The sequence below is a fragment of the Aquarana catesbeiana genome, linkage group LG04 (genome assembly GCF_042186555.1).
Source record: "Aquarana catesbeiana isolate 2022-GZ linkage group LG04, ASM4218655v1, whole genome shotgun sequence".
Taxonomy (NCBI): Eukaryota; Metazoa; Chordata; class Amphibia; order Anura; family Ranidae; genus Aquarana; species Aquarana catesbeiana.
The window spans coordinates 42,452,304-42,478,250 of NC_133327.1; the positions used below are offsets into that span (position 1 = coordinate 42,452,304).

Sequence of the window (25,947 nt, forward strand, 5' to 3'; positions counted from 1 at the left end):
GACTTGTCCTTTACCCCTTTCCAACCAACTCCAGGGCGGGTGGGTGGGAATCGCTTCCTCCTCCGCTCTTACGATTGATGTCACTTCCCCCTCTCCTTTCCTTTCTCAAGCTCTGGGCGACGCCCTCACCCAGCCCACTCCCCTTTTCTAAAAGGGGAAACCTGATCTTAAAGCGGCAACTGTGCCGTCCAGCCATGTCATGTTGTCCCTACGCCTATTTCTCTCCTTTCTTTGGCTCCGGGACTCTCTTGACATATGTAGGACTTAAGCCCAGTCTCCTGATACCTTTTTGTCCCCAACAACTTCCCCTCCCCTCCAAACCCTTCACAAATGACTTGACAAGGTTTTGGAGTAAATGGCCTTGACGGCCTATTTATTAACCAATTATAACATTAATTAAATAACATCTTCATAAATAACCATTAAACTTCAATATATACTTTTTAGCGTCATAGCGGGAAACAACATAGATTGGTCACTGCGAACAACCTCTTTTAACTTTAGGCCTCCAGTCGGAAACCCCTGACTCGGAGGCAGTACCCAACCTTCGCAGTGACCTACCCTTTTTAACCCTTCCAGGTTAACCCCTTCGTAACCTGAAAGAACCATACACAACCCCCATCCTTTCATGGATGGGTACCAACAACAACCCCCATCCTTTCATGGATGGGTACCAGACACAACCCCCATCCTTTTATGGATGGGTACCAAAACAACCCCCATTCTTTCATGGATGGGTACCAGAAACAACCCCCATCCTTTCATGGATGGGTACCAAAAACAACCCCCATCCTTTTATGGATGGGTACCAGAAACAACCCCCATCCTTTTATGGATGGGTACCAGAAACAACCCCCATCCTTTCATGGATGGGTACCAGAAAACACCCCCATCCCATGGATGGGTACAACATGTTCCATACATGTAACCTCTATCTTCTCCTTCTCCATCGACCCAACACTGCCACAGCACGAAAGGGGTAACACCTTACCCTTGCGTGCGCCCCCACACCCTCAGCCTTCGCTGAATGCCTTCCTGAAGGTACATTGCCTACAACAAAAATCCACACCTTAAGGTGTACCCCAACCTTAATCTGATACCTCCATGTATCCAGCACCCGCTCTCAGAGGCGTATGACCAACCCCCGTCTTTATGAAAGCCTGCTCACCTCCTTAAGCGGGCCCGGTCCACCTTCTTACTAGACAGGGCCCACTGCAATGACATCCAGCCCCACCATATTAAACCATATTATTGCTCATACCTGGGTAAGCCACTAATAAACGTAAAAACATTGCATTATTACGTCACAAATGAGGTCCCTCAGAAGTTTGGCTCCCATACCGATTACCCCACGCGTAACCGCAAACATGCAGGGACAAGTGCAAACGGGAGGACCTGTACATCCCCCAAGCCTGTCCCACCACCTGCCAGGGCACACTGTACCTGACCAGACTACAGCCAGAGGATAGTGGACTGCCTGCCGTTCAGCCGAACCTCAGTTCTTCTGAACCCCCCATAACATAGGAGTGACAAGTATACCAACTGGCCATCCTCGCGACCTGTGCACAATAATAAATGACAGCGCAAAACACATAAACAGCAATCATCAACGCTGTATGCCATTAGCACACAGAAATGTGCAACATATTACCCCATACAATGAGGGCGAATGTACCCCTTACATCTATCTGAGTCCCATGCACCAATGCGCCAAGCTGCTTCCTACAGCAGCCGCCCGTGCTGCTCTGTGGCTGCCCCATCCAAAAAGGGAATAAGAACGAAAAACTCTTTTGTGGGTCATGCCCAGCTGCTGACCCCCTATTCTGACCGCTCCACGCGTTAACCTCGATAAGGACACACCTGTCCACATGTGTACAAAAAAGGACTCCAAGACCACAGGCCTAATGTCCCAACAAAAGAATGCTATTGCAACTGCTGCACCCATAAAGCCCTTGCATACAGAGAGCTGTAAACCTTTAGCAAACCAAATACCAGACCTGTAATATCTCAAAGGAGACCGGGCGCCTCCCAACCCTCTTCTTATCCACAACCTGTACCCATAACCATTTGTTTTATACCTAAAAACCCTTTGGTGTGATACCGTAGCCCAAACCACTTAAAAGAAGACTTTGTCCTGACAACCTGCGGTCAATGGCAGCTGCCGAGATCCCCTGCTAAAACCATATTAATACCATAGAGAACCGCATGTGCTATGCAATGACCTGCTGGGGACATACCAATCCTGTTAAGCAAGCAAACCCGTCCTGCATACCGTTTAAGTACTCATAACAATTTGCCTTACCAATAGGTTGTCAATCCTCCTTACTACATTCCCAAAGCAGGCCCGCTTATGGCGACAAACCCCAAAACCTATCCCACTGAAAAAACTAGACAAGCCACAGCCAAAGTGTTATCAATCCCTAATAAGTACACAGCGTAAATGAATGTATCCCTTGTAAGCAGCGCAGTACCCAATGGCACAACACGCCTGACCCCCGGCACGTATGCCGTGGTCAGCAGAAAAAAAAAAAAAAAAAACACCTGTACAATCCCCCGATAGACCTAGTTACAACAGACCTGTTGGCTGCAAAAGGAATGCCCCCAACTTGTAAGGTCACTACAATGTGAACAATTCCACCCGAAACCAGGTTCTGCAAAACCCGGTATCGAAACAAGCTGATGGCCACGTAGCAGCGCTCGTGGTCCCCTGAAAAAGGCTACGACCCCATGGACCATGCCGCCTCCGCGACTAATTCCCAAGTCACCATCGCTGATGGGACATGACATCCAAAAAAAACGCCCGCTGAGCGAGTGTAGAAAATACTGCCGCACCCGCCATTCCTTTCAGTAACCTTAGTAATGTTCCAAAAGTGAGTGGAAGTCCCTGAGCCTGCGGTTGCTGCCGCCAGCACAATAAAACCTTGCCCATGGGGCTAATGCTGTTGAAAACAACACACCGTTTTCCCCAGCACCTATAGTAGTTGACGTAACTTGCACCTTGCGGACTCTAAAAAGCCCCCTGCACCTCGTCCTATAGCCTCTCTAGCTTGTCCCTAGGCAGGCCACATTACATACCCATAGACTCCATTGCGATTTCCAGGAATGAAATGTTTATTGAGGGGCCCTCTGTTATCCCCCATAGCTAACGAAACCCCGAAACATACCTTCCGATGTTATACCGTCCCCCACAAGTCGGCACAGATATTGGAACCCGCCGGGCAAAACATACAACTAAACTATGTAAAGCATGCGCCCTGAGACACCCAAAAGATCCCGTACTGCCCTGTCTTAGAAAGAACTGAACATCCCGAAAAAACGGCACTTAGCTGGACCGATCCATCAGCGGTCAAAGATCTGCATACTGTGCCCCTACCCTGTGTCTCCCACCAGCAGAAAGCTGACCGTATGTACCAGCAATATCCTAAAAGCCAATGAATTGCCTGACTTGGCCCCCTAAGACCTATACCTATACCGTCACACGATGCCACCGCTGCATAAAAGAAGTGTACTTTACCCTCCCTTTCCTCAGGGGCATTGGAATCACTGACGGACCCCCCTTTTGTAAAGGCCCGGTGTTGAATAAATCCAAACTTGTTGGGCTCTCTCTGGGGAAACCACTTCCAGTGGAAAGACCACCCTGCCCGGAAGAGGCCTGCTAAAGGTGCCCTGGGCCCCATAGCAAACCCCCTTCCCAGTTTTTCCAAAACCGATTCTGTATGACCAAGGCAGCCTATAAATTCACCGACTAGGGTAGGACCCTCGCGAACGCCAAGGTATATAAACCGTTAGGACAAAAACCTGTCCCCAAAAAATTTTTACCGCTGCTCGGTCCGGGCATATACTGAGGAAAGAAAGCATCCTACTCCCATGCAAGGGCGTAGACCCTCTTAATACCGGACCCCACGGCACTTACTGTTCTTACCTCCAAAAAAAAACCCCTCGAACCGTGAATGTGATAGACACCGCCTGAACCCGTGTGTCAGACTAGACAGTTTGTCCCAAATCTTACCCTTGCCTAAAAACCGATTAGTAGCCCGCGACGCTGCAATAGCCTCATCCTCCGGCTGACGTCCTTATGGGCCCAGTGTAGGGACAGTCGGACGGCCATCCGTTGCCAAAACTATGCATTGTGCCTAAGCCAAGCCACCGCCATGAGTCTTGTGTGCCTCACTACAAGCCTGCAAGTAAACCAACCGAGCCGAACATTGCTCGGGGTCTTTTACTTAGTCCTGTCTCCCCTATGGCAAATGCTTGTAGCCACGCAGCTGGGCACGGGGACTCAACCGATATCCCCGTTGTCCAACTTGCTTTTTCTGGCTGCAACCTCCCCTGTCTTACCCTGGCTATACTGAGCCTGTCCACTAAACCGGGAGACTCACCCATGTCGCAGCTGTAACTCCTGCACCCTGAGGGCGCCCCCTACCGTATGAGTGTATGTGGTGGTGTAGAATGCCTGTCCAGGACTGCTTCATATGCCCAGCTAAAAGCGCTTCACCAACCACTTTGCCACTAACCCCACCTAACCCAGATGGTACCTGTCCGGAGTCCTGTCTCTTGTCAGTACGGGAGTAGACGTGTTCCCCCCAGCTCCCGCAATTACCCCTAAACCTGACAGCCCAGGTAGACTAACCCAACCCCAACAGACTAAATCAGAAAGTAGAAATAAAGTAAGAATCATCCTCACCAGGCTGCCCAGGCAAGGGGCCCACCAGCCGTCACTCCTGGAACCACCGCTGCTGGATGTCCTTGACCATCGTCACGCTCCGACCCGGACCTTTCACCCTCCGATCTGCTGCTGTCCTTCCGTCCTACCGACCGTAGGCTGCATCCCTGCAGGACCGTTCCGTTTTCTGAGTGTTCGTTGTCCCCCGTGACGGGCCCCTGCACTTACTGCTTGGCTGGGTCCTCGACCCCGACCTCCGACGTCGCTCCCCAACAACCCTGTGCTCCTCTTGAACCCTCAGCTGTGCAGCGTGAAACTGTGGGCCGGCTGGCTACCCAGATCTGCCCCCCGCAGCCCCTGGCCGCCTGCGCTGTGTTTCTGCGACGAGCCAGGGGGAGCAGAGCCATGCGCTGTACTGGGCTCCCCCCGCCGCGCCCTTGCCCCTTGGACAGGTCCCGCTCTGCCCCTGTACCTTGTCCTCCGGCACCATGGTGTGCCCTGGGTCGGGGGTTCACTCCCTTCTGCTGGTAGCTGCCACCTCTGAGCTCCACTGTCGCCTGTTCCCTGGCTGAAAACTTCCGGCGGCCGTGACCGCCGTGCATGTGGTGCCGCCGCCCCCCCGTCTATTGCCGCTCTGCCGACCGCCTCCCTGGCTGCCATAGGGGCTTACAGCCAATCTGCACCTTGTGCGGTGGCCGCCGCTCTGCGCTGGGCTATCAGCCCTCCATCCTAGCTATGCAGCACTGTGTATGAGAGGATGAGAGGAGGATACAGAGCGGTGAGGGTGAGACGTCTAATCGCTTCCTCCTCCGCTCTTACGATTGATGTCACTTCCCCCTCTCCTTTCCTTTCTCAAGCTCTGGGCGACGCCCTCACCCAGCCCACTCCCCTTTTCTAAAAGGGGAAACCTGATCTTAAAGCGGCAACTGTGCCGTCCAGCCATGTCATGTTGTCCCTACGCCTATTTCTCTCCTTTCTTTGGCTCCGGGACTCTCTGTAATGGTATATTTGTGAAAATATTGTTTTTGCATATCTGTTGTCAAACACAGTACAGTATATTACCTGCTGAAAAGGGCATGAAAGCCTCCTTCTTCACAAATGCCCCCTGTGAATCAAGGAAATGTTCCGGATAGAACGACTCTGGTCTTTCAAATTGGGTTTTATCATATAATACAGATTCTAGAAGAGGAACAATGTACATTCCCTAAAAAAAGATGGAAATAAAAATAATTTTACAATCATATTGGAATATTGTACCGTCAAAATTGTTTATGTTTCTGAACTTGGCCAAGTTTTTTTTTTTATTATTTACCGTAAATTATTTTTAAATTGGGATTTAATACCATGCCATGGCAGGAGTTAATTGTTAGAGATAGCAAAATAATTTTCAGCAATACAGCTGTCTCTGTTACCTCTCTGTCTCCATCTCTGTCACCTCTCTGTCTCCATCCTCCTGCTCATCAACTCCCTCCAGTGAACTTAGAAATAATACAGGAAGAAGCAAACTGATCTTACTGACTGCTGGAGGTGTCTGCATCACAAGAATGGCTGACCAAAATCAATAATTCTTCGGCAAATAATACATTAAACTGCACATCAACAATGAAATTAGAGTGTATTTAATATGAAAAACAATTGTATTATCTAATTTAATATTGTAGCTTAACAGTGCTTAGATGTGGTTGCTGCATTCGTTTTCTTTTTAACATGTTTACAACATTTTTAGCAAGTACAGAATGTACCTTTCTTGCCAGAAATGCAGTGCCCTTGTCACTTCCTGTGAGCGGAAAAGAAAGCACAAACATCTATATTTTTTTACTGTAAACTACTAATCCCATAAATTCACCATGTAATGGAGATAAATGAAGGCAGACGTTTTAACTCCATCCTATGGGACTAACATGGCTCCCTCCACAGATACAGTGGAGAAATGAATGTAGATATGACTAGACCTGTGTTATTTGTAGGATCACCAGGTAAAAACAAAAGAAAAAAAAAGAAGAAAACAAATGCAGCCACAACATGTAAAGACTGGAAAGGTGCAAAATATATAACATTTTGGGGGTTAAGATAAGCTGTGAATGTTTTACTAGAGCTGCACTTTAATTATGGTAAAATTTGCAATATTTGTTACAAAAGATAAGTCTTATCCCTACAATGTGCACCAGAAAAGCAAAAAAAAAACAATCAAAGTAAAAATGACCTTTGGTAGATGGTAACCCTGAAAGGTTATATCTCTTGTAGTTTCTCGGGGAAGATTCATAGGTAAGATATTGGCAAATCTCTGTGTCTCATGGATGACTGCGTTTGTGTAAGGCATGTCCTTGCGATGATCAATCCGTGGCTGAGCCGATCCAATCACGCTATTAATTTCCTCATGTACTCGCTCTAAGTAAAATATTAAGTACATAAAACACAATTATATCTTTTTAGGCATGCTATAATAACCCACCGGCTCACCAAGAAGGTGGACCACCTGGAATATTCACTCTCACTATTTGTCCTGCTGGCCTTTGTCATCAAGAAAGTAGGAAATAAAGAATCCAAAATTTTACAGTCGTCACCATAAAAATATTTTTTTTTGGGGGGTGGGGTCTTCCAATGGGAACAATTGTTTTTATGACAAATGATATCCTAGAATCCTAGAATATGATGTCGCTGATGCTGTTTCATAAGACCTCATACCAGTGGTGTATTTAGGTTTTGTGCTGCCCTGGGCCTGACTAAACCCATGCACCCCTAATTTAAATATGACCCACCCCTTCTTGTCAAGGTAACACCCCTTTCAGTTTAAGTCTCGCCCTGTCACCTGTAAACCACACCCCTTCCCTTTTAGGCTTCACCTTTTCATCTTAGAGCTCCACCTCTCTCTCTCTACATTAAAAGTGGGTACCAAGTGTAGCCTCATCACTGCCCTTCAATGCAGCCTCATCAGTACTCATCAGTGCAGCCTTATCAGTACCCATCAATGCAGCCTCACCGGTGCCCATCAATGCAGCCTCACCAGTGCCCATCAGCACAGCCTCACCGGTGCCCATCAGCGCAGCCTCACCGGTGCCCATCAGCACAGCCTCACTGGTGCCCATCAATGCAGCCTCATCAGTGCAGGTTATCAGTGGCCATCAGTGCGGCCTCATCAGTGCCCATCACTGTAGCATATCAGAGCTACCTTATCAGTGCAGCTTAAGAGTGCCGACTAATCAGTGGCAATCAGTGCAGCCTTAACCTCTTTAATGAGTTTGCATTGATTTCAGCATGCATGGAGCACTTTGCACATGCTGAAATTAATACAAACTCATTAAGCAGTCTATATACAGTGAAATTCATTAATATACAGATCATGATATTGCAATAAAGTGATGTATGCTACAAACTCATTAAACAGTTCCCCTTTAGACCCCTTTCACACTGAGGCAATTTGTACTGTAAAGTTCATCTACTGCAAAGTTTGCAGTACATGAACTTTCACTGAAGGTGGACTGTTTAATGAGTTTGTAGCACATGCACCCAAGCAGCTAATCTGTGCTCAATATGGAAATGGATATACAGATCATGATATTGCAATAAAGTGATCCCATGCATGTGCACATTACAAGAGTAATAGTAATTTACTTAATTTTACCTGCTGTTCTGGCTAGGTGGTTCCCCTCGTGCTTCTCTCTCGCTCTCTCTCCTCCTCCTGTCATCCGACACACCCCGCCCCAGGCTGGGGAGACGAGCGATGCAGTAAAAGTCGAATGGAGGAGGGTAGAAGGTGAATTTTAGGCTCCGTCTCCACCTGTCCAATTACATGCTGCCAGTCACTGGCCGCTTATGGGGGTGCGAGTCGCTGCCCCCCCGCCAAGCACGCAGTCACACCACAATACTGCTACAGCAAGCCAGCTGCTGGAGCCTGCATTTGTGTGGGAGAAGGCTGCAGGATCCAGGACTCGGGAAGGCAGGTGGGGGGGTGGCTTTTTCACTGCCCCCCCGAAAAGTGCCCCCCTAGGCCTGGAACTTGTCGGCCTAGGCCTAAATACAGCACTGCCTCATACAGCACAGGAATCTCCCAAGCATGTAGTTTAAAGCAGGGGTCATCAACCCCCGAGCCATGGCCCTGTCTGATGTCCTCCCTCACCTCCGCCCGCAACACCACTCTTCTGCATTCTCAGTGGGGCTGCTATAATGCTGGAGGTGAGACGGGGGAGCAGAGAGATGAGATCATCTCTCATCGCCCGCATCACTGCTCTTCTGCCCACACAGCACGGCAGAACACCGCTACACTGATGGAGGTGAGGCAGGGGAGCAAAGAGATGAGATCATCTCACACCGCCCGCCACCTATCACCGCTGTTCTCCCTCACTACTACCCACTACTCCAGGCTTGCCTCTGTACAAATGCACATGTCTGTGCTGCCACCACTGCAGTGACAACCTTCATGTGATGGCAGGTGACAAACCACATCTGGTGGCAGGCGACATGGCAAATGACAAGCTGCATCTGATGGCAGGTAACGTGGCAAGTGTCACTCTGCATCTGGTGGCACATTCTGAATTATGGTGAGTTGAACTATTTTATTCTATATTACAACGTAATAATAGAAATAATGCACTTCAATTATCTTGACACTATATCAACCAAGGTGACGTGATAATTAAAGCACCAGCCATTGCCCCCATAAATTGCCCGCAAAAAGCTGCATATCCCCATACCCCCCCCCCCCCCCCCCCCCCCCGGGCCTTGGCACAATTTTCTTCCACAACACCAGTCCCCGGAGCCAAAAAGGTTGGGGACCACTGGTTTAAAGGATTTATGTTTTTCTCATGTTGCTTTCAAAGCTGCATTAAAGGGACCCTCTTTCAGCTCTATAGTATCTTTTTAAAAAAATCTTTTTTTTGTTTGTTTTGTTTAATTTTCCCATCATAATGTCCAGCTCCCCATGCCCTTTTGACAATAGCTTACATACTCGCCTTGATAATGACCCTATTTTAGAGTCAAGATTCATTCCCTCAAAGATTCCCTCAAATATTCACCCTCCCTCAAATGGTTCAATGCCAAGTTAGAGTTTTGGGGGATTTTAAGCAGAATTCGACGAAGCCTCTGCAAATTGAACTTGGGTAGATTCACTCATCCTTAATAAAAATAATAACCCTCAAAATGAATACTTACTTTGAATTTCAGGGTATTGTATCATATATATGAGGGCCCAGTGGATGGTGGCCGAGGTGGTTTCAGTCCCAGCCATAAATAAAGTTGTCACTGTGCTCAGCAAATTCATTTCATGGAAATATGTATCAGGATCCAATTTTTCCTAAGTAAGAAACAGTAACAAATGATAATAATAATAATAAGGAAAACATATTTAAAGATAAGGTGCAATGTAGAAAAAAATTAAATGCTACTACTCTCCCTATTTACATTAGCCAAAATAATATTTGTAGACAAATTCGAGTTGTTAGTAATAGTTGGTAGTGTTTGTGTCCTCCTGAAATTTTAACATCCTCTTCATCATGGAGAATAAATGGTGATCTACATTTGCATAGTCCAATTGTAGGCAGGTGCAGTCTGTGTATTTCTCCAGCCTGAGGCCATAGTACCACTTCTCCAGGTGAAAAGGAGTTCGATAAGGGGAATGGTCTCTCCTTGTGGGCTCCAGCAGCCATCTTGGTAAATTGTCAGATTGGACAATTTGGAATTCCTGCAAGATCTGCAGCAGCCATCTTGATTAGGGTTCTGATGTAGGGGATGCCCCATTTCATTTGGGTGCCCTAGAAGCATATGTGAGGATAGGGACAAAGTCCCACTGGCTAAGGTCACAATTAATTGAGCAGGGAGAAGTTCTGTACGAGAAGGATTGATCAGGGCCATCCTGCTGGGTATATTACACTTCAGTACCTAAGTCAGGAAGGTTGGATAGCCTGATACAGCAGGGTGCTGTGTCACCGGTCACATTGTACAATATTACAACCCCTCCTGTGGAAGCACTCCTCCAGTACTTGTAATTGTGGATCGATCCATGAAAACTGGGCATTCTTTTACAGCAATTCTATTACGCCACAGTCATCAGTGCATTACTATTATTGTTTCTAATCCTTATCAAACTAATACAAAACAAATTCACTGTCCAGGTGACTTTGTGGTGGCTTCTCTTGAGTTGGATACAGTTTTCCTACGCCCTGCTTAATAAAATTACTCCACTCTACACTCTGTAAAACATTTTTTGTTTATTTCTAAGTTGAAGAGACTTTTGCCAGGAAAGAACGTGATGGAACATTTTCCGAATATGTACAAATGACAGCAATAAAAATCCAACCAAGAATTGAGGCCTTCCCCATCCTATTTAAAACAAGATAAAAATGTTGCCTGAGGGTGGGCTTTACATTTGGGTATTTGACATTATAAGTTCATTACTTATTTTTACCTCTTCTTGCTTGACAAGGAATGCGTCAATAAACCCTCTCTGGTCATCTCTATCCAGTCCTTTCAGGTGCTCCACAAACTCTGTCTTCAAAAAGTTGTGTATATCTTTTATATTCTGCATCACCTGGCTATGTGCTCCACACAGATAATAGAAGATAGGGAAGAAATTGTACATCTAAGAACAAGACAAAATTGTATATATGTTGGGACCTTGATTTTTTGCAGTATGTGTTACAATGTTTTTGTGATGTGGATGGAGGGAGAATTATGGGTGAAAACAACCTTAGTTTTCCTTCTCGCCTTAGTATTCAAAGCTCAGGTAATGTACACTCACTACTTTACATTGTAGCAAAGTGTTATTTCTTCAGTGTTGTCACATGAAAAGATATAATAAAACATTTACAAAAATGTGAGGGGTATACTCACTTTTGTGAGATACTGTACACAGGACCGCGTAAATTTGCTGTCCCCTCAAAATAACTCAACACACAGCCATTAATGTCTAAACCGCCTGCAACAAAAGTGAGTACACCCCTAAGTGAAAATGTCCAAATTGGGCCCAAAGTGTCAATATTTTGTGTGGCCACCATTATTTTCCAGCACTGCCTTAACCCTCTTGGGCATGGAGTTCACCAGAGCTTCACAGGTTGCCACTGGAGTCCTCTTCCACACCTCCATGACGACATCACGGAACTGGTGGATGTTAGAGACCTTGCTCTCCTCCACCTTGGCCACCATGCTGGAGCTCAGTTTCAGGGTCTTGGCAATCTTCTTATAGCCTAGGCCATCTTTATGTAGAGCAACAATTCTTTTTTTCATATCCTCAAAGAGTTCTTTGCCATGAGGTGCCATGTTGAATTTCCAGTGACCAGTATGAGAGAGTGAGAGCGATAACACTAAATTTAAAACATCTGCTCACCCATTCACACCTGAGACCTTGTAACACTAACAAGTCACATGACACCAGGAGGGGTGGCTAATTGGGCCCAATTTGGACATTTTCACTCAGAGGTGTACTCCCTTTTGCTGCCAGCGGTTTAGACATTAATGGCTGTGTGTTGAGTTATTTTGAGGGGACAGCAAATGTACACTGTTATACAAACTGTACCCTCACTACTTTACATTGTAGCAAAGTGTCATTTCTTCAGTGTTGTCACATGAAAAGATATAATAAAATATTTACAAAAATGTGAGGGGCGTACTCACTTTTGTAAAATACTGTATGTATCGTCATATCAACACAAAACGCCCATATTATATTATACCAGTTTTTATGTATTTTACCGCAATTGAGGGACTCCCAACAAGCCTCATGTTCTCACTGATAAGTCCAATGAGTCGAAGTAAGATAGGATGTTGGTAATCAAAGCGGTGCCCAAAGATGAGTGATATAATTATATTTCCAATGGCAAAATTTGTTTTTGGGGTCAAGTCTTCTGGTTTGCCTATTATGACAGAAAAACAAATCTAGATCACCAATGCAGTCATGATAGCGCTTGAAATTTATTTTTGACATCCCATTCCAAAACTGTGGGCATTTACGGTATATGAAATTTCCTTAAGTCTTGAAGACTGTCTGAAGGAATTTGTGGCCGTTCAGCCAAAAGACCATTTGTGAAGCCAGATGCTGACGTTGGATGTATTAAGGATGTGTCTCTTACATTCAGTTCCTATCCCCTTGCCACTGCTTCCCCTACCACTATTACCAGCAATTACCGGCTGTCAAAATGACAGCTGGGAACTGCTATGTATTACTTATTAGGGGCAGCTGTCAATACACAGATGTATAAAATATCACTTCTAAATAGTCTGCAACTGTCATTAAGTAAATATAATGTATTATGTCACTGTATTTACTATTTTAGTCATATGTAGATTTGATGTATAACCTTTGATGTGCGTATGGCATTAATAACTATTTCTTCCATTAGCTTTTATTGTTCTGATGATATTTTTAAATCAGTTTTTTATTTTTAACATCAATATTTTTTGTTTTTCATTCATTTTTATTTTTTGGTTTTTCATTCATTTGGTTTTTTTTTTTTACGTTTTTAAATTTATTTTATGCGCTCCTAAAAAAACCCAAAAAAACAAAACATATTTCATAAATTTACAAAATACCTTGCCATCATTTTAACTAGAAAAAAAAAATTAGATTAGCGTCATCTTAAACATGACAACATATTGAATAAAATGTATACTCATTATTTGTAGTAAAATCAGCCTCCAGCCTGGCAGGATACGCCCATAGCAAGAGATCTGTAAGAGAGGAGGGGGCCAGCAACTTTACTTTGATCCCAAACAGTATAAAGTCAGATGACTGAAATTCAATAATTGTCCATATTCATGTGTTCCAGTTGCTTACTGGGTTATGCTGTAGGCTTTTCTCTCTGAGCCACTGGAGCAGAAAAGTATGCTTCGTTGTTTTACCCTTTTCTTCTAAACAACTGTTCTATATATAGAGAATGTATGTCTTTTATAACATTATTTATCTTGTATAAATGCAATCTTGGAATAATATAAAATTGAATGCCTACAGGCTCCAGTGATAGAAACCCAGCCCTAAATTTCAACCTTCTAATAATTCGAGTTCCTTAGTAAAAAATCCACACTCTTCAACAATCCGCTCCTCTATGGTCTTCTTTCCCATGCCAAAGTCCCGTAATTTCCTGAGAGTGAACCTTCTCATTATTCTCCAGTTCTCACCATGGCTGAATGGGACGCCTGTGAAAGAATAAAGAATTCATCAGCTCTACAAATCTGTTTGTGCCATGCGCAGATATGAGTAGAGCTGAATACTTGCAAGATGAAAACAATGTGGTAGATTTACTAAAACTGGTGCACACAGAATCTGGTGAGGCTGTGCATAGCAACCAATCAGATTCTAGGTTTTATTGGCAACGCTGAATTGAACAAGCTGAAGTTAGAAGCTGATTGGCTACTTATCTACAGCTGCACCAATTTCTGTATGCACTTGTGTATGAACCAGCTTTAGTAAATCTTCCCCAATGTGTTTGCAATAAACACATTGCAAAAACACACATTAAGGGCCTCATTTTTATTGGCACGCTAATGCACACATACAGTACATTAAAAAAAAAAAAAGTGGTCCGTTGTGTTGCCAAATATAATGTGGATGTGATTTTAAATGTTTTGTGAAACACTAACAACCCATTCAAAACAAATACTCTTAGGTCTCTTTATTGTTCGCTTTTGTGTATGAGCATTTTTCAGAAAAATGCTGATTAGCTAAGAATAATAAAGCTATGCTGTGCAGTTTATTTTCTTCTTAGCATAATGGAGACATCTTCTGGAGATTTTGATTAGTTCTTCTTTTTAGTTCATGTATTTTGTAAATTTTTGGCAGTATTTTTATTTACTCATTTATGATGTTTAAACCAATTATGTGTCTCTCACCCAATGATGTATTAGCATTTTCTCAATAAAAAATGTAAAAAAAATCAAATCTCTTCATCAATTTAGGCCAATATGTATTCTGCCATTCTGCCTTCCTTCTGAATGATCGGCGGGTCCCGGGCGACATCGCGTCCGCCGGACCCAATGATTGGCTCCCACTGTGTCCAATCACAGTGGGAGTGGGTCACCGGTGACACTCGCCCCAGACCTGGAACTGTTAGATCACCTACCAGGCACATGATCTGGCGCAGAGCGGCCGCCCTGCCGCAGTAAATCTATGGTGGGCGGTCACTAAGCGGTTAAGGACAAAGCACAGAATAACCTCTTTGCTTTCAGACCATCTCTATGTGATTGAAACTCTGTATGGTTCTTAAAAGAGCAGCAAGGGAGCATGAGGGGTGAGTTACACTTATAAGTCACTCAGTTGTGTTTAAAACTTAGGAGACTTGGGGGTGGATTTACTAAAATTGGAGAATGCAAAATTTGGTACAGCTGTGCATGGCAGTCAATCAGCTTCTAACTTCAGCTTGTTCAATTAAGCTTTGACAAACAAAAACTTGAAGCTGATTGGTTTCTATGCAGAGCTCCACCAGATTTTGTACTCTGCCATTTTAATAAATCAACCCCTGAGTTGTGCAAACAGTGGACTTTTTTTAACAGAGTAGCTAATAATAGGAAGGTAAATATGTGAAAACAAGTCTGGAACTTCACTTGTTAACCTAATATGTAATTATGAAATATTAATATGCTGTGTTAATAATTTCCTGTATAAAAGAAGAAAACTATATTTTTTAGGCATTTCGATTTTATAATTCTGAAAATAACAAGTAAATAGATATAAAAAAAAATTACATTCCGTTTAAGAACTTTCTACTGTTACTGAAAATAGAGGGAACATGCAGCCACCCTGCCCCTATACTGTTACACTAGTTATAACAGTTTTTGTGTAAAAGCTGTGTTATAATTAGAAATGAGCAAATGTGTCTGGGTTCAATACATGGCGGGTTCACCCAACCTTATGTTAAGTCCAAAAAATTCCAACTTAAAATCGAACCCCATTGAAGTCTTTGGGGCCAAATTTTAAAGATTAACTCTTTTCATTTTCAAACTAATAGGCAAGGCCTTGTTTAAAAATGGCATGGGGACTGCTATTGCAGACATGTACCAATGCAATTTTTTTTTTTTTAAATATTATACAGTGGGGAGTGGGTCCACTTTTTAATGAGAATTTGAGGGCAACATGAGAAAAATGCCAATCCTTGAAATTACATGCTTGGGCGATGGCAATTTGTATGTGGTATTACAGAAGTCTACAGTTTTCATAGTCAGTGACCCTGTATTCTGGTATCACATATTCTGTGCAATTGATTTTTTTAACTAAAAAAAATTAGTTTAGTCTAAATACAACAGCAGCATCCTAATCTAAACTCATTTAAACTTGAAAAAAAGGCTTTTTAATGTAGTTTTGGCTGCGACACCTGTATTTTTTTTTTTAACCCAGCTAATGGAAGTAGCAGCCATAACAGATGTTAAAATTATAGGAAGGTTTACACACACACAAAAAAAAAAATCAAAACATAGACTTCAGGTATGTGTTTGGTAGATATTGGCTAGGGTCAGGACAGACAGCAAGCACCTGAATGGGCAGCAAAGAGAGAAAAGACAAGTTTAATCTTGCGATCCAAATTAGAGTATTATCTGAGAGCCAATGTTCAATTATATAAAATGTAAATAGCTCGGTTAGGCTACAATATAATAGGGAGAGATTTTTTCAGAGACAATAGTCAGAAATATCATATAGTGACTGAACAATGTGTAAGCAGTTTGATATGGTTGCAATGTAAGATCGAGAGGCAAGGCAGGTTTTATCTTGAAACTGCATTATTTCATAAGAGAATAGCTACATATATTGTGTAGTGACTTGACAGTATGTAGCAAGCTTAGTTAGGCTGTAATGTAAGAGAAAGAGACAAGGCAGGCCTATCTTAAAATAACCATTAGAGTGTATTATTTCAAAGACAATAGCCACAGATATTGTACAATGGCTGTAAGGTTACAGCTTGGTGATACTGCAATGTAAGGGGGAGAGACAAGGCAGATTTTAACTTGAAATAAAAATAGAGACAATAGCCACAGTGTCAGGAACATCTAGTGCTCCTGCTCCTCATTCCAGCATCTGGGGTTTTAGCTATGGCACTCTCCTTGTCTGTCTGTCCGCTTTCAAGGTAATTTATGTGATCAGTCTCTGGGTGCAAACCAAACCTGTTATATGCCAGCCAAACACTCACTCGCATGCTTGTGATAAAGAGTGATACATGTGTAATTCCTGATCAAGCCCCCCGTCTGTCTGTCCAGCTCTGCTAGATTGGATTTCCCTGTGTATGACCTTGGACCAGATTTTGGACTATTGCCTGAACTCAACCTGCCTATTACCTGGATTGTCATAGAACCATGCCGCCTGTCTGCCAACCGCAAGTACCTGTTAGCTTTGCTCAGTTCGCGCCTGCCCTGGGGTGGTAGCCAGGCACTATAGCATTGTGTATAAGACCTGGGGGCAACCAAGTACTGGTAGGCCTGCTTGCCTTTTAGAAAAGGGGGCTGCTATAGGTGAAGAACACAGTAGCAAGCTATATTGTCTGACCACCTGCGTTGGGGTAGACGTGACACACACATTCTGTACAGTGGCTGAACTGTATGTAAGCAGCTTAATAAGGCTGCAATATAAGAGGGAATAATGGGGGAGGTTTTATACTGAAATAAACCTTACAGTGTTTTATAAAAGGAACAATAACCACACAAAAAAAAATACAAATATTGTACAGTGGCTGGAGTGTGAGAAGCTTTTTTACTCAGCAGTATAGTGAGGAAAGGCAAGGCACATTTTACTATGAAATAAACAATACAGTGCATTGTTTGAGAAATAGCAACAAAAAATGTAGAGTAGCTGGACAGGAAGAAGGAAGAAGTGGAACGCTTTGTCAGCCACTCAAGTACTGCCTGCTTGGTCTGTGTATAGCATGGTCACTTTCAGGTAGAAAAGACAGATATGGCCTGCCTCTAGATGGGGAAGCCCTTTGTCCTGAAGAACCTGTTTAGGCAGCTATTGCTATAGAAGGATTACAGTGCCCCATGCTAAAGGGGGTGTATGTGGTGCTGTGCTGAAAACCTCAATAAACCAATTAAAGTGCTGAAAGGGCGCCCAACAGATAAACAGCTAAACCTTAACTGCCTTTGTTGCTGGCACACAAAAAAAGGTAGTCCTTAAAAGAACTGTAGCGCTCTGAACTTAAAACTGAGGAAGGGGGGTATACAAGAATATGTAGCCCACCCCACTGCAATTCACAATAATGTAGTACAATATAGTAAAGTATAGTACTGTATAGCAACTAACTCTCCCTATACACAAACTGTCTGCTCCTCCTAAACTACTCAAACACACACTCACAGATGGCTGGAAGTGCATTATTGGTAGTTGGTTGCAATGATGGCAAAATCACGCTTTCGTTTGCTGGATCATCAAATTGCGAAGAGCTTGGGTTTGTCTCAAACTCATGTTTGACCAAAAACTGAATTTCATCCCTATTTTTAATCAATGTACTATTATCATTTTTTTTTTTTACTCTGGAACTGTTGCAGCTTCGTTCTCTGTGTTAATATCATTCATAGTATTTGGTATTGAAAAGTATTGTATAATCTTAGTTCTACTGTACATACCAATTTATACTTGTTCTCCCTAAAATGTAATTGTTGCACAAAAAAATTATAGAAATCATGAGTGTACGATAAACATACCAAATCCTTTGTTCATGTCCTCAAACATCGGTATGTGGGGTCTTTCAGCAAATTCATCAGCATAGTCGACAAGTGCATTCTTGACAGTCTCATAGCCAGATAATACCACCATTTTCACACCACCCATCTGGATACTGAACACAGATCCATATTGTTTTGAGAGCTGACAAGACAAAATAATGTGATATGTACTGTATATAATATTTTGCAGCAAAGGGACATGCATATAGCCAAAACTGATACCACCTACATTTGATACCATATGTTGTTATTGCTGGCTATAAAAGAAATAGGGAAGAATCGAGTGATTTTGGTGAAATTGATTTAAAAAAAATGAGCAAAGCAAAAACTCTAATTTTTGCTCATTCAGCTTATTAAGCAAAGTTTTCTTGAAAAAAAAATAGGGGGTGTATTTAGGTTAATTTATTTTGTTTCATGTAGTATTCTTTGTGTTTTTTTATGTATTTAAATTTTATTTTTGTTCTCTTTTTTTTTCTCCACTGTTTTTCTTTTGTACAAGCTTGATGAAGAGCATGGGTGCTCGAAACTGAACAGTTGCTTTAATTCACGATTTTGTATGGGGTATTGATTCAGTAAAAGTTTACATTGGAGATCATGTTCTCCTTTCTTCTTTTTATTGGTAACTGGTGGACAACTGGGGGCCCACCAGGACACCTCTCCTTGAATTACACAGCAACAAGAGGAGTGACTCACCTGATAACTGGATATAAAAGAAAAAAAACATTAAATAATGAGGGTCCAATTTTTTGTCACAACAGGTCCAGCAAAGCTGCAAATGGTTTTCAGTAACCCATAGGAATCATTTAAATCTCAAAAACCACCTATCTTTCACCTTCCCTACTGACTCCAATAGCGACGTTTTCCCAAAATCGATATACTTTTGCTGAAATTGCAGAAAAAAGAAAAAGCTTGAATTTTTCTGAACCTCAAATGGAACTTTTGGAGATAAAATGTTAAAAAATGTTTAGGTCAACTATCTAACGCAAGTTTCACCTGCAACATTAACATTAAATTAGTAGATTATGATGTTGAAATCCCACTGCCAGCATCTTCAACATAGGAAGGCTGGTCTTTGCAGCAGAAGATTCTGGTGCTAAAGAAATAAACATGCATGCAAACAGTTCAAGTGTATGTAAATCCTAAGGCTTCATTCACATTTCCTAAGGCTTCATTCACTTCATTCCTACTTTTTTGCGCAATTTACTCGCATTTTTGTGTGTCATGCATAGGGGAGCACAATTGAATGGACTGAACTATGCACATTTGTAAAAACCGAAGCTCAAGGACCAAATTTTCACTTGCATTTTGTAGCATTCATCATGTTTGGGGTGCCATTAAGAATGAATGGCACCAGGGGGTGCATGCGTGGCGCGGAGCAGGAAGGAAGCAGCCGCCGAGAGCTCCGTGAGCCACGGAGATTAACGGCACTCCCTGGGGCTATCTAAGCACATTTTACCCCAGATTCTTCTTAGCACCCCTGGCAGAACACTCAGCGCATGCCGGGACCGAAAAATCGCTGCAGTAAACCAGCCCAAAAGTCCCTTACGACGTACCTGCTGAGAGTGAGGGAGCAAAGCAAGATGACCCAAGATGGCAACCAGACGAAGCAAACACAGGCACACTCCCAGGTTGCAGACACCTCACCAGCACACTCCCTGGGAGACTTATGCCGTGTACACATGAGCGGACTTTATGGCAGACTTTGCCCGGCGGACGGGATTTGGTCGGACAATTCGATCGTGTGTGGGCTCCAGCGGACTTTGTTTTCTCAAAAGTTGGACAGACTTAGATTTGAAACATGTTTTAAATTAATCCGTTGAAATCGTGTCCGGTCGAAAAGTCCGCCGTCTGTATGCTAGTTCGACGGACAAAAAGCCACGCTAGGGCAGCTATTGGCTACTGGCTATGAACTTCCTTGTTTTAGTCCGGTCGTACGTTATCACGTACGAATTCGACGGACTTTGGTGGATTGTGTGTAGGCAAGTCCGTTCATTCAGAAAGTCCGTCGTAAAGTACGTAGAAAAGTCCGCCGGGCAAAGTCTGCCGTAAAGTCCGCTCGTGTGTACGCGGCATTAGTATTCTATGCAACTCACTAAAGCAGATTTGGATGAGAGCCTAACACTGATGTATGACAAAATAGCCCAGAAATTCAAATCCGAGCTGCATAAATTACCAACACTCTGTCCCTGTAGATAGCAGCACTGGGCAACCAAACTGACTTATTAGAGACTAAGCATGATGAAATTGCTCGTCTGTTTGGATCTCAGAAAGGAGCAAGAGTCCCTTTCTGAGACCGTCCTGCAACTCCAAGTCCACATTGAGGACCTGGACAACAGGAGGACCTGGACAGGAATAGGCAAAATAATCTCAGGGTGCGTGGGGTCCCAGAGACTGTGACTGACCTATTGCCTGCAATTCAGAAGCTGTTTCAGTCTCTTCTGCCGGACTCCCCTCTCTCAGCCTTCTCCTGTGACAGGATCCACAGGGCCCTGTGCCCACCTCCCCCTCCTGAAAAACCCCCTATGGATATCGTGCTATGCCTCAAAGACTTCCTGATTAAGGAGTATATTCTTCGGCCTCACGGAATACCCCTAATATTCTAATGGAGGGTATCCCCATACAAATATACCCAGCACCCTGGACAAATGCAGGAAAACGAAGGAGGTCACGTCGGTTCTCCAGTCAGCCAATATCCGCTATCGCTGGGGGTTCCCATTCAAGCTGCAGGTCCCTCATAATGGCACGACCTACACTGTCACTACAATCCCAGAAGGCAAAGAACTGTTGGTGAAGCTAGCCCTCCTGGACGCAGCAGCCCTACCCAGGATGCCATCTACTCCTCGTTCATCTGCCATTTGGGCCACCCCACCTCCCAGACGAGATTGTCGGAATCCACATAAAGACTAACGTCTTTTTCCCCCCTTGTTTGATCTCCCTTGTCCCCCTACTCTACTCTGGTTGGTACCTATTGGCCTCCCATATACTCAGGCGTCTCTGGTTGGATGGGCCCCCCACAGGTACTTAAACATAGCTGTTCACAGTTTATTTTGATTCAACGGATCCACAGCTTTAGAGTAATGGACCCTATGGTCCGATTTGACACTGTTCTTTGGGTCAGAGGAAAGGCTTCTCCCCTGACTCCCCCAAGACTGTGTATTAAAGTAATTTCCCATAATTTTAAGGGATTTAACTCTCCTCACAAAAGGAGAAAAGCATTTAAGTCATACAAATCACTAGGAGCTGACATCCTCCTACTGCAGGAGACACATTTCTCCACCCAAAACCACCCATCTTAGATAAATCTTTTAAACAGTGCTACTTCTCCACCTATGAGTCCAGGTCTAGAGGGGGGCCAGTCCTGATCAAAAATGTGGTTATGTTTCAGGTTCATCAGACCTACAAAGATCCAGATAGTCACTTTGTAGTAGTCAGGGGCTCTATTCAGGACAAAATGATAACCCTGGCCTCAGTGTACGCCCCTAATGTGCCACAGGCTACATTCTTTAAAAATGTCTTCCAGGTCCCTGATAGATTCCACTCTCCCCATCTCCTGATCGGAGGAGATTTTAACCTTTTAGCCCACTCTTTTATGGATAGAAACCGCACAGGATCCTCTTCTAATGCCTTCCCAAAATCCCTTCAACACTCTCTTAAATCTCACCAACTGATAGATACCTGGAGGGCACATAGCGTGGGCTCTCGGAAATACACCTTTTACTCCCACTCTCATGACAGCTACTCTTGCTTTGATTACATTTTCTGCACCCCCACCTTAATTGCGAATTTCACCTCAGCGGACATGTCTGCCCCTGGCATGAAGATTGCTGATATGCATGGCACATGCTTTTCTGCCCAGATTAGAATCTGGTTTACCTCTCCCCAGGCTGCACGACTCCTGGTGCCCCCTTGGTGATTGATATAAGCCACTGCTGTGGCATTGTCAAATTGGATCCTGACAGGACAACCCTGCAACCTGAATGTCCAGGACTTTAGGGCTAGGTACGCCACCCAAATCTCTAGAATGTTAATGGGTCGTCTTTTCCAGAACTGCTCCCCAACTTGAAAGGCTGGCATCTGTTACCACCTTCCAGGTAACTGGTAAAAAGGATTTCCCTTCCTGCAAATTCTCAGGTACCAACCACCAACTGAGGCTCTGACGCACTACTGGCGACAATATAGACACAGCTGATCACATGGTAAAGGGCTGCTGTAATTGACCACAGAGGTCACCGAGCGTGCCCAATGCAAGCCGCAGGAGGCGTGCAGGGGATGGGGTGGGGTTCTGGGAGAATGTCTATTTACTGCCAGAACTAGGCAACCATGCTGTAGCCATCATTCGGCTATAGTACGTTCGGCAAGTGATTAAACCCACTTGATTAAAATGTACTTATAGGTAGGGTTTTTATGATAGATGAGATCCTATTTTACTCTTTTGCTATAAAAGCTTTCTCCTGCCTGTCAGCTGTCATGTTCACTGAGCCACACATGAGCAGCTCAGCGAACATGCAAAGCACCTGATCTGTGTCACAATGATGTGATTCCCATGTGCATGCAGGGAGTGAAATAATGGCTGCTCGGCCATTCAAGAGGCCGAACCCGGAAGAAAGACAGGTAAAGATGGAAGCGCTTGAGCACTGACATCACAGCACTGGAGGGTTTTCTTTGGCAGGTAAGTCTGCAGTGTATACTAGCACATTATAGCTTAACCGCTTGCCTATCATATACTGTATATATACGGCATCAAGGCTCTATACGGTGTCAGCTCTCCTGCGCAGGATCACGTGCCTAGTACGTAATCCTGCACTTCTGGGTCTGGGGCGCACGCACGCCACCACCGGCCCGCTCCCGCTGTGATTGGACACTGGATGTCCGCCGCTACCCGCCGATCGTTCGTGACACAAGCAGAACGACAGTCTGCCTATGTAAACAAGACAGATTGCCGTTCAGTAGGGAAGGTATAGCTCCTGTGCTTCTACAAAGCAGGAACATGGATCAATGCCTTCCCCTAGTACAAGCTTCTTCCACACAGTAACCAAGCACCAGCTAGGCACACAGTAAACCCTTTGATTGCCCCTAATGTTAACCCCTTCCCAGCCAGTTTGAGACCCCAGGTTTAAAGGGAACATGTCATCTGCCATTGCTGAACTGTCCTATAAAAATTGCTTGGCTGTAATGCGGAACAAATGGCTGCAGTATTCTAAGTCACACGCCAGAAGCAAGAAAAAAAAAAAACAGATTAGCTTCAAACTGATTCAAACATTCTAAATCTAATGTTGATTTTAGAAGTACAGTACTGAAGCCCAAGACTTTTTTTTACGAAGATCAGCAATACCATCTGTCATTTGTATCTTTTTAGGTTTCCTTGAAGACTGTATTTACTGATTTGTAAATCTTTACTGAATACAGAAATAAGTCAGAGCTGAACGGCTACTGTAAATAGTTACCTTCATAAAAGTTTCATTTGGCTTTCCGAGATTAATCATATGCAGATTTCCAATCACCGGCAGAGCTCTGGGTCCGGGAGGGAATTTCATGGACAAAGCATCTGAGGTCCACCATCCCCAACCTTTTATAATGTATAGGATAGCCAAAAATAAAAATCCATATATAGTGAATAAGTAAGTAAGAGTAAACTCCATGGCTATTGTTCTGAAGATGTGAAGGTGATACAAGGTGATCTGTGTCCTGTATTGTCTGAAATGGGAAGAGTACTGCACTGTCACTTTTGTAAACGTTTTCTGTTCCAGAATAAACAAACAGTCCAGAAATGAGTAACCTAGATAACTAAAACCATAAGTTTCTTCCAAAAAGACTAATGCCCTGTACACACGATAGGATTTTCTGACAACAAAATCCATGTTTTTTTTCCCGACAGATGCTGGCTCAAACTTGTCTTGCAAACACACGGTTACACAAATCTTGTCGGAAATTCCGAATGTCAAGAACGCGGTGACATACAACACATACGATGAGCCGAGAAAAATGAAGTTCAATAGCCAGTGCGGCTCTTCTGCTTGATTCCGAGCATGCGTGGAACTTTGTGCGTCGGAATTGTGTACACATGATCAGAATTTACGACAACGAATTTTGTTGTTGGAAAATTGGGGATCCAGATCTCAAATTTTGTTTGACAGAAATTCCGATGGAAAACGTCCGATGGAGCCTACACATGGTCAGAATTTCCGACAACAAGCTCCCATAGAACATTTTCCGTCGGAAAATCCTATCGTGTGTACGAGGCATTAGTGTTCATCTACAGGCATGACTTTATACAAATTGGGAAAGCATAAATGTACAATGCTCAAAAAAATTAAAGGAACACTTTGAAAACACATCAGATCTCAGTGGGGAAAAACATCAGGCTGAATATCTATACTGACAGGGACTGGGTAATGTTGTATGGAATGAAAGGATGCCACATCGTTTGATGGAAATGAAAATCAACCTACAGAGGGCTGAATTCAAAGACACCCCGAAAATCAAAGTGAAAAAATGATGCAGCAAGCTAGTTCATTTTGCGGAAATTTCATATAGTTTGTATGGCCCCCCTGTGCTTGTATGCATGCCTGACAACTTCGGGACATGCTCCTAATGAAACGACAGATAGTGTCCTGGGGTATTTCCTCCCAGATCTGGACCAGGGCATCACTGAGCTCCTGAACAGACTGAGTGTAACCTGGCAGCGTCGAATGGACCGAAACATAACCTCCCATAGGTGTTCTATAGCATTTAGGTCAGGCAAGTGTGGGGGCCATTCAATGGTATCAATTCCTTCATCCACCAGGAATTGGCTGCATACTCTCGCCATATGGGGCCGAACATTGTCATGCAAACCCAGGACCCACTGCACCAGCATGGGGTCTGATAATAGGTCCAAGGATTTCATTCTGATACCTAATGGCAGTCAGGGTGTTATTGTCTAGCCTGTAGAGGTCTGTGGGTCCCTTCATGGATATGCTTCCTCAGACCATTACTGACCCATCACCAAACCAGTCATGCAGAATGATGTTACAGGCAGCATAACATTCTCCATGGCTTCTCCAGACCCTTTCACGTCTGTCACATGTTCTCAGGGTGAACATGCTCTCATCTGTGAAAAGCACAGAGTGCCACTGGTGGACCTGTCAATTCTGGTGTTCAATGGCAAATATCAATCGAGCTCCTCTGTGCCGGACAGTGAGCACAGGGCCACTAGAGTATGTCAGGCCCTCAGGCCACCCTCATGAAGTGTGTTTCTGATTGTTTGTTCAGAAGCATTCACACCAGTGGCCTGCTGGAGGTAATTTTGTAGGGCTCTGGAGCAGGGGCGGATCCAGAGTCTAGTCTCGGGAGGGGCACTGCCAGAAAATATATTTTTTTGGGGTACATCTATCGGGGAAATGGCTGGTGTTGTCGCTTCAATCATCACGGCACCATGGTTGTTATGGTGTCAGGATGATTGAAGCGCATTATTACTATTATTACATTGTTATAAAAAATTAAATAGTTTAACTCACCATAATGCAGAATCAGTGGGAGCCCCGTGTGTCACTTGCCACGTCACCTGTCACCAGATGCATATTGTCACTTGCCACGTCGCCTGCCACATGTTGCGGATTGTCACTTGCCATGTCACTTGCCACGTCGCTTGCCACCTGTTGCGGATTGTCACTTGC

General features: G+C 43.9%; 1 protein-coding gene across 1 annotated transcript in view; it reads right to left on the minus strand.

Moving 5' to 3' along the window:
• The window catches only part of LOC141139199 (cytochrome P450 2K4-like), a 42,177-nt gene extending 18,183 nt beyond the window's left edge, over positions 1–23,994 (minus strand). Inside the window, exons 1-8 of the mRNA XM_073625117.1 lie at positions 23,737–23,994; positions 18,272–18,434; positions 13,637–13,786; positions 12,347–12,507; positions 11,064–11,237; positions 9,812–9,953; positions 6,867–7,051; positions 5,726–5,867 (exon numbers count right to left, since the gene is read on the minus strand). Of these exons, the coding sequence (XP_073481218.1) occupies positions 5,726–5,867; positions 6,867–7,051; positions 9,812–9,953; positions 11,064–11,237; positions 12,347–12,507; positions 13,637–13,786; positions 18,272–18,434; positions 23,737–23,931 (1,312 nt within the window). The 5' untranslated portion in view covers positions 23,932–23,994. The remainder of the gene's footprint in view (positions 1–5,725; positions 5,868–6,866; positions 7,052–9,811; positions 9,954–11,063; positions 11,238–12,346; positions 12,508–13,636; positions 13,787–18,271; positions 18,435–23,736) is intronic.
• Between the last annotated feature and the right edge of the window lie 1,953 nt (positions 23,995–25,947).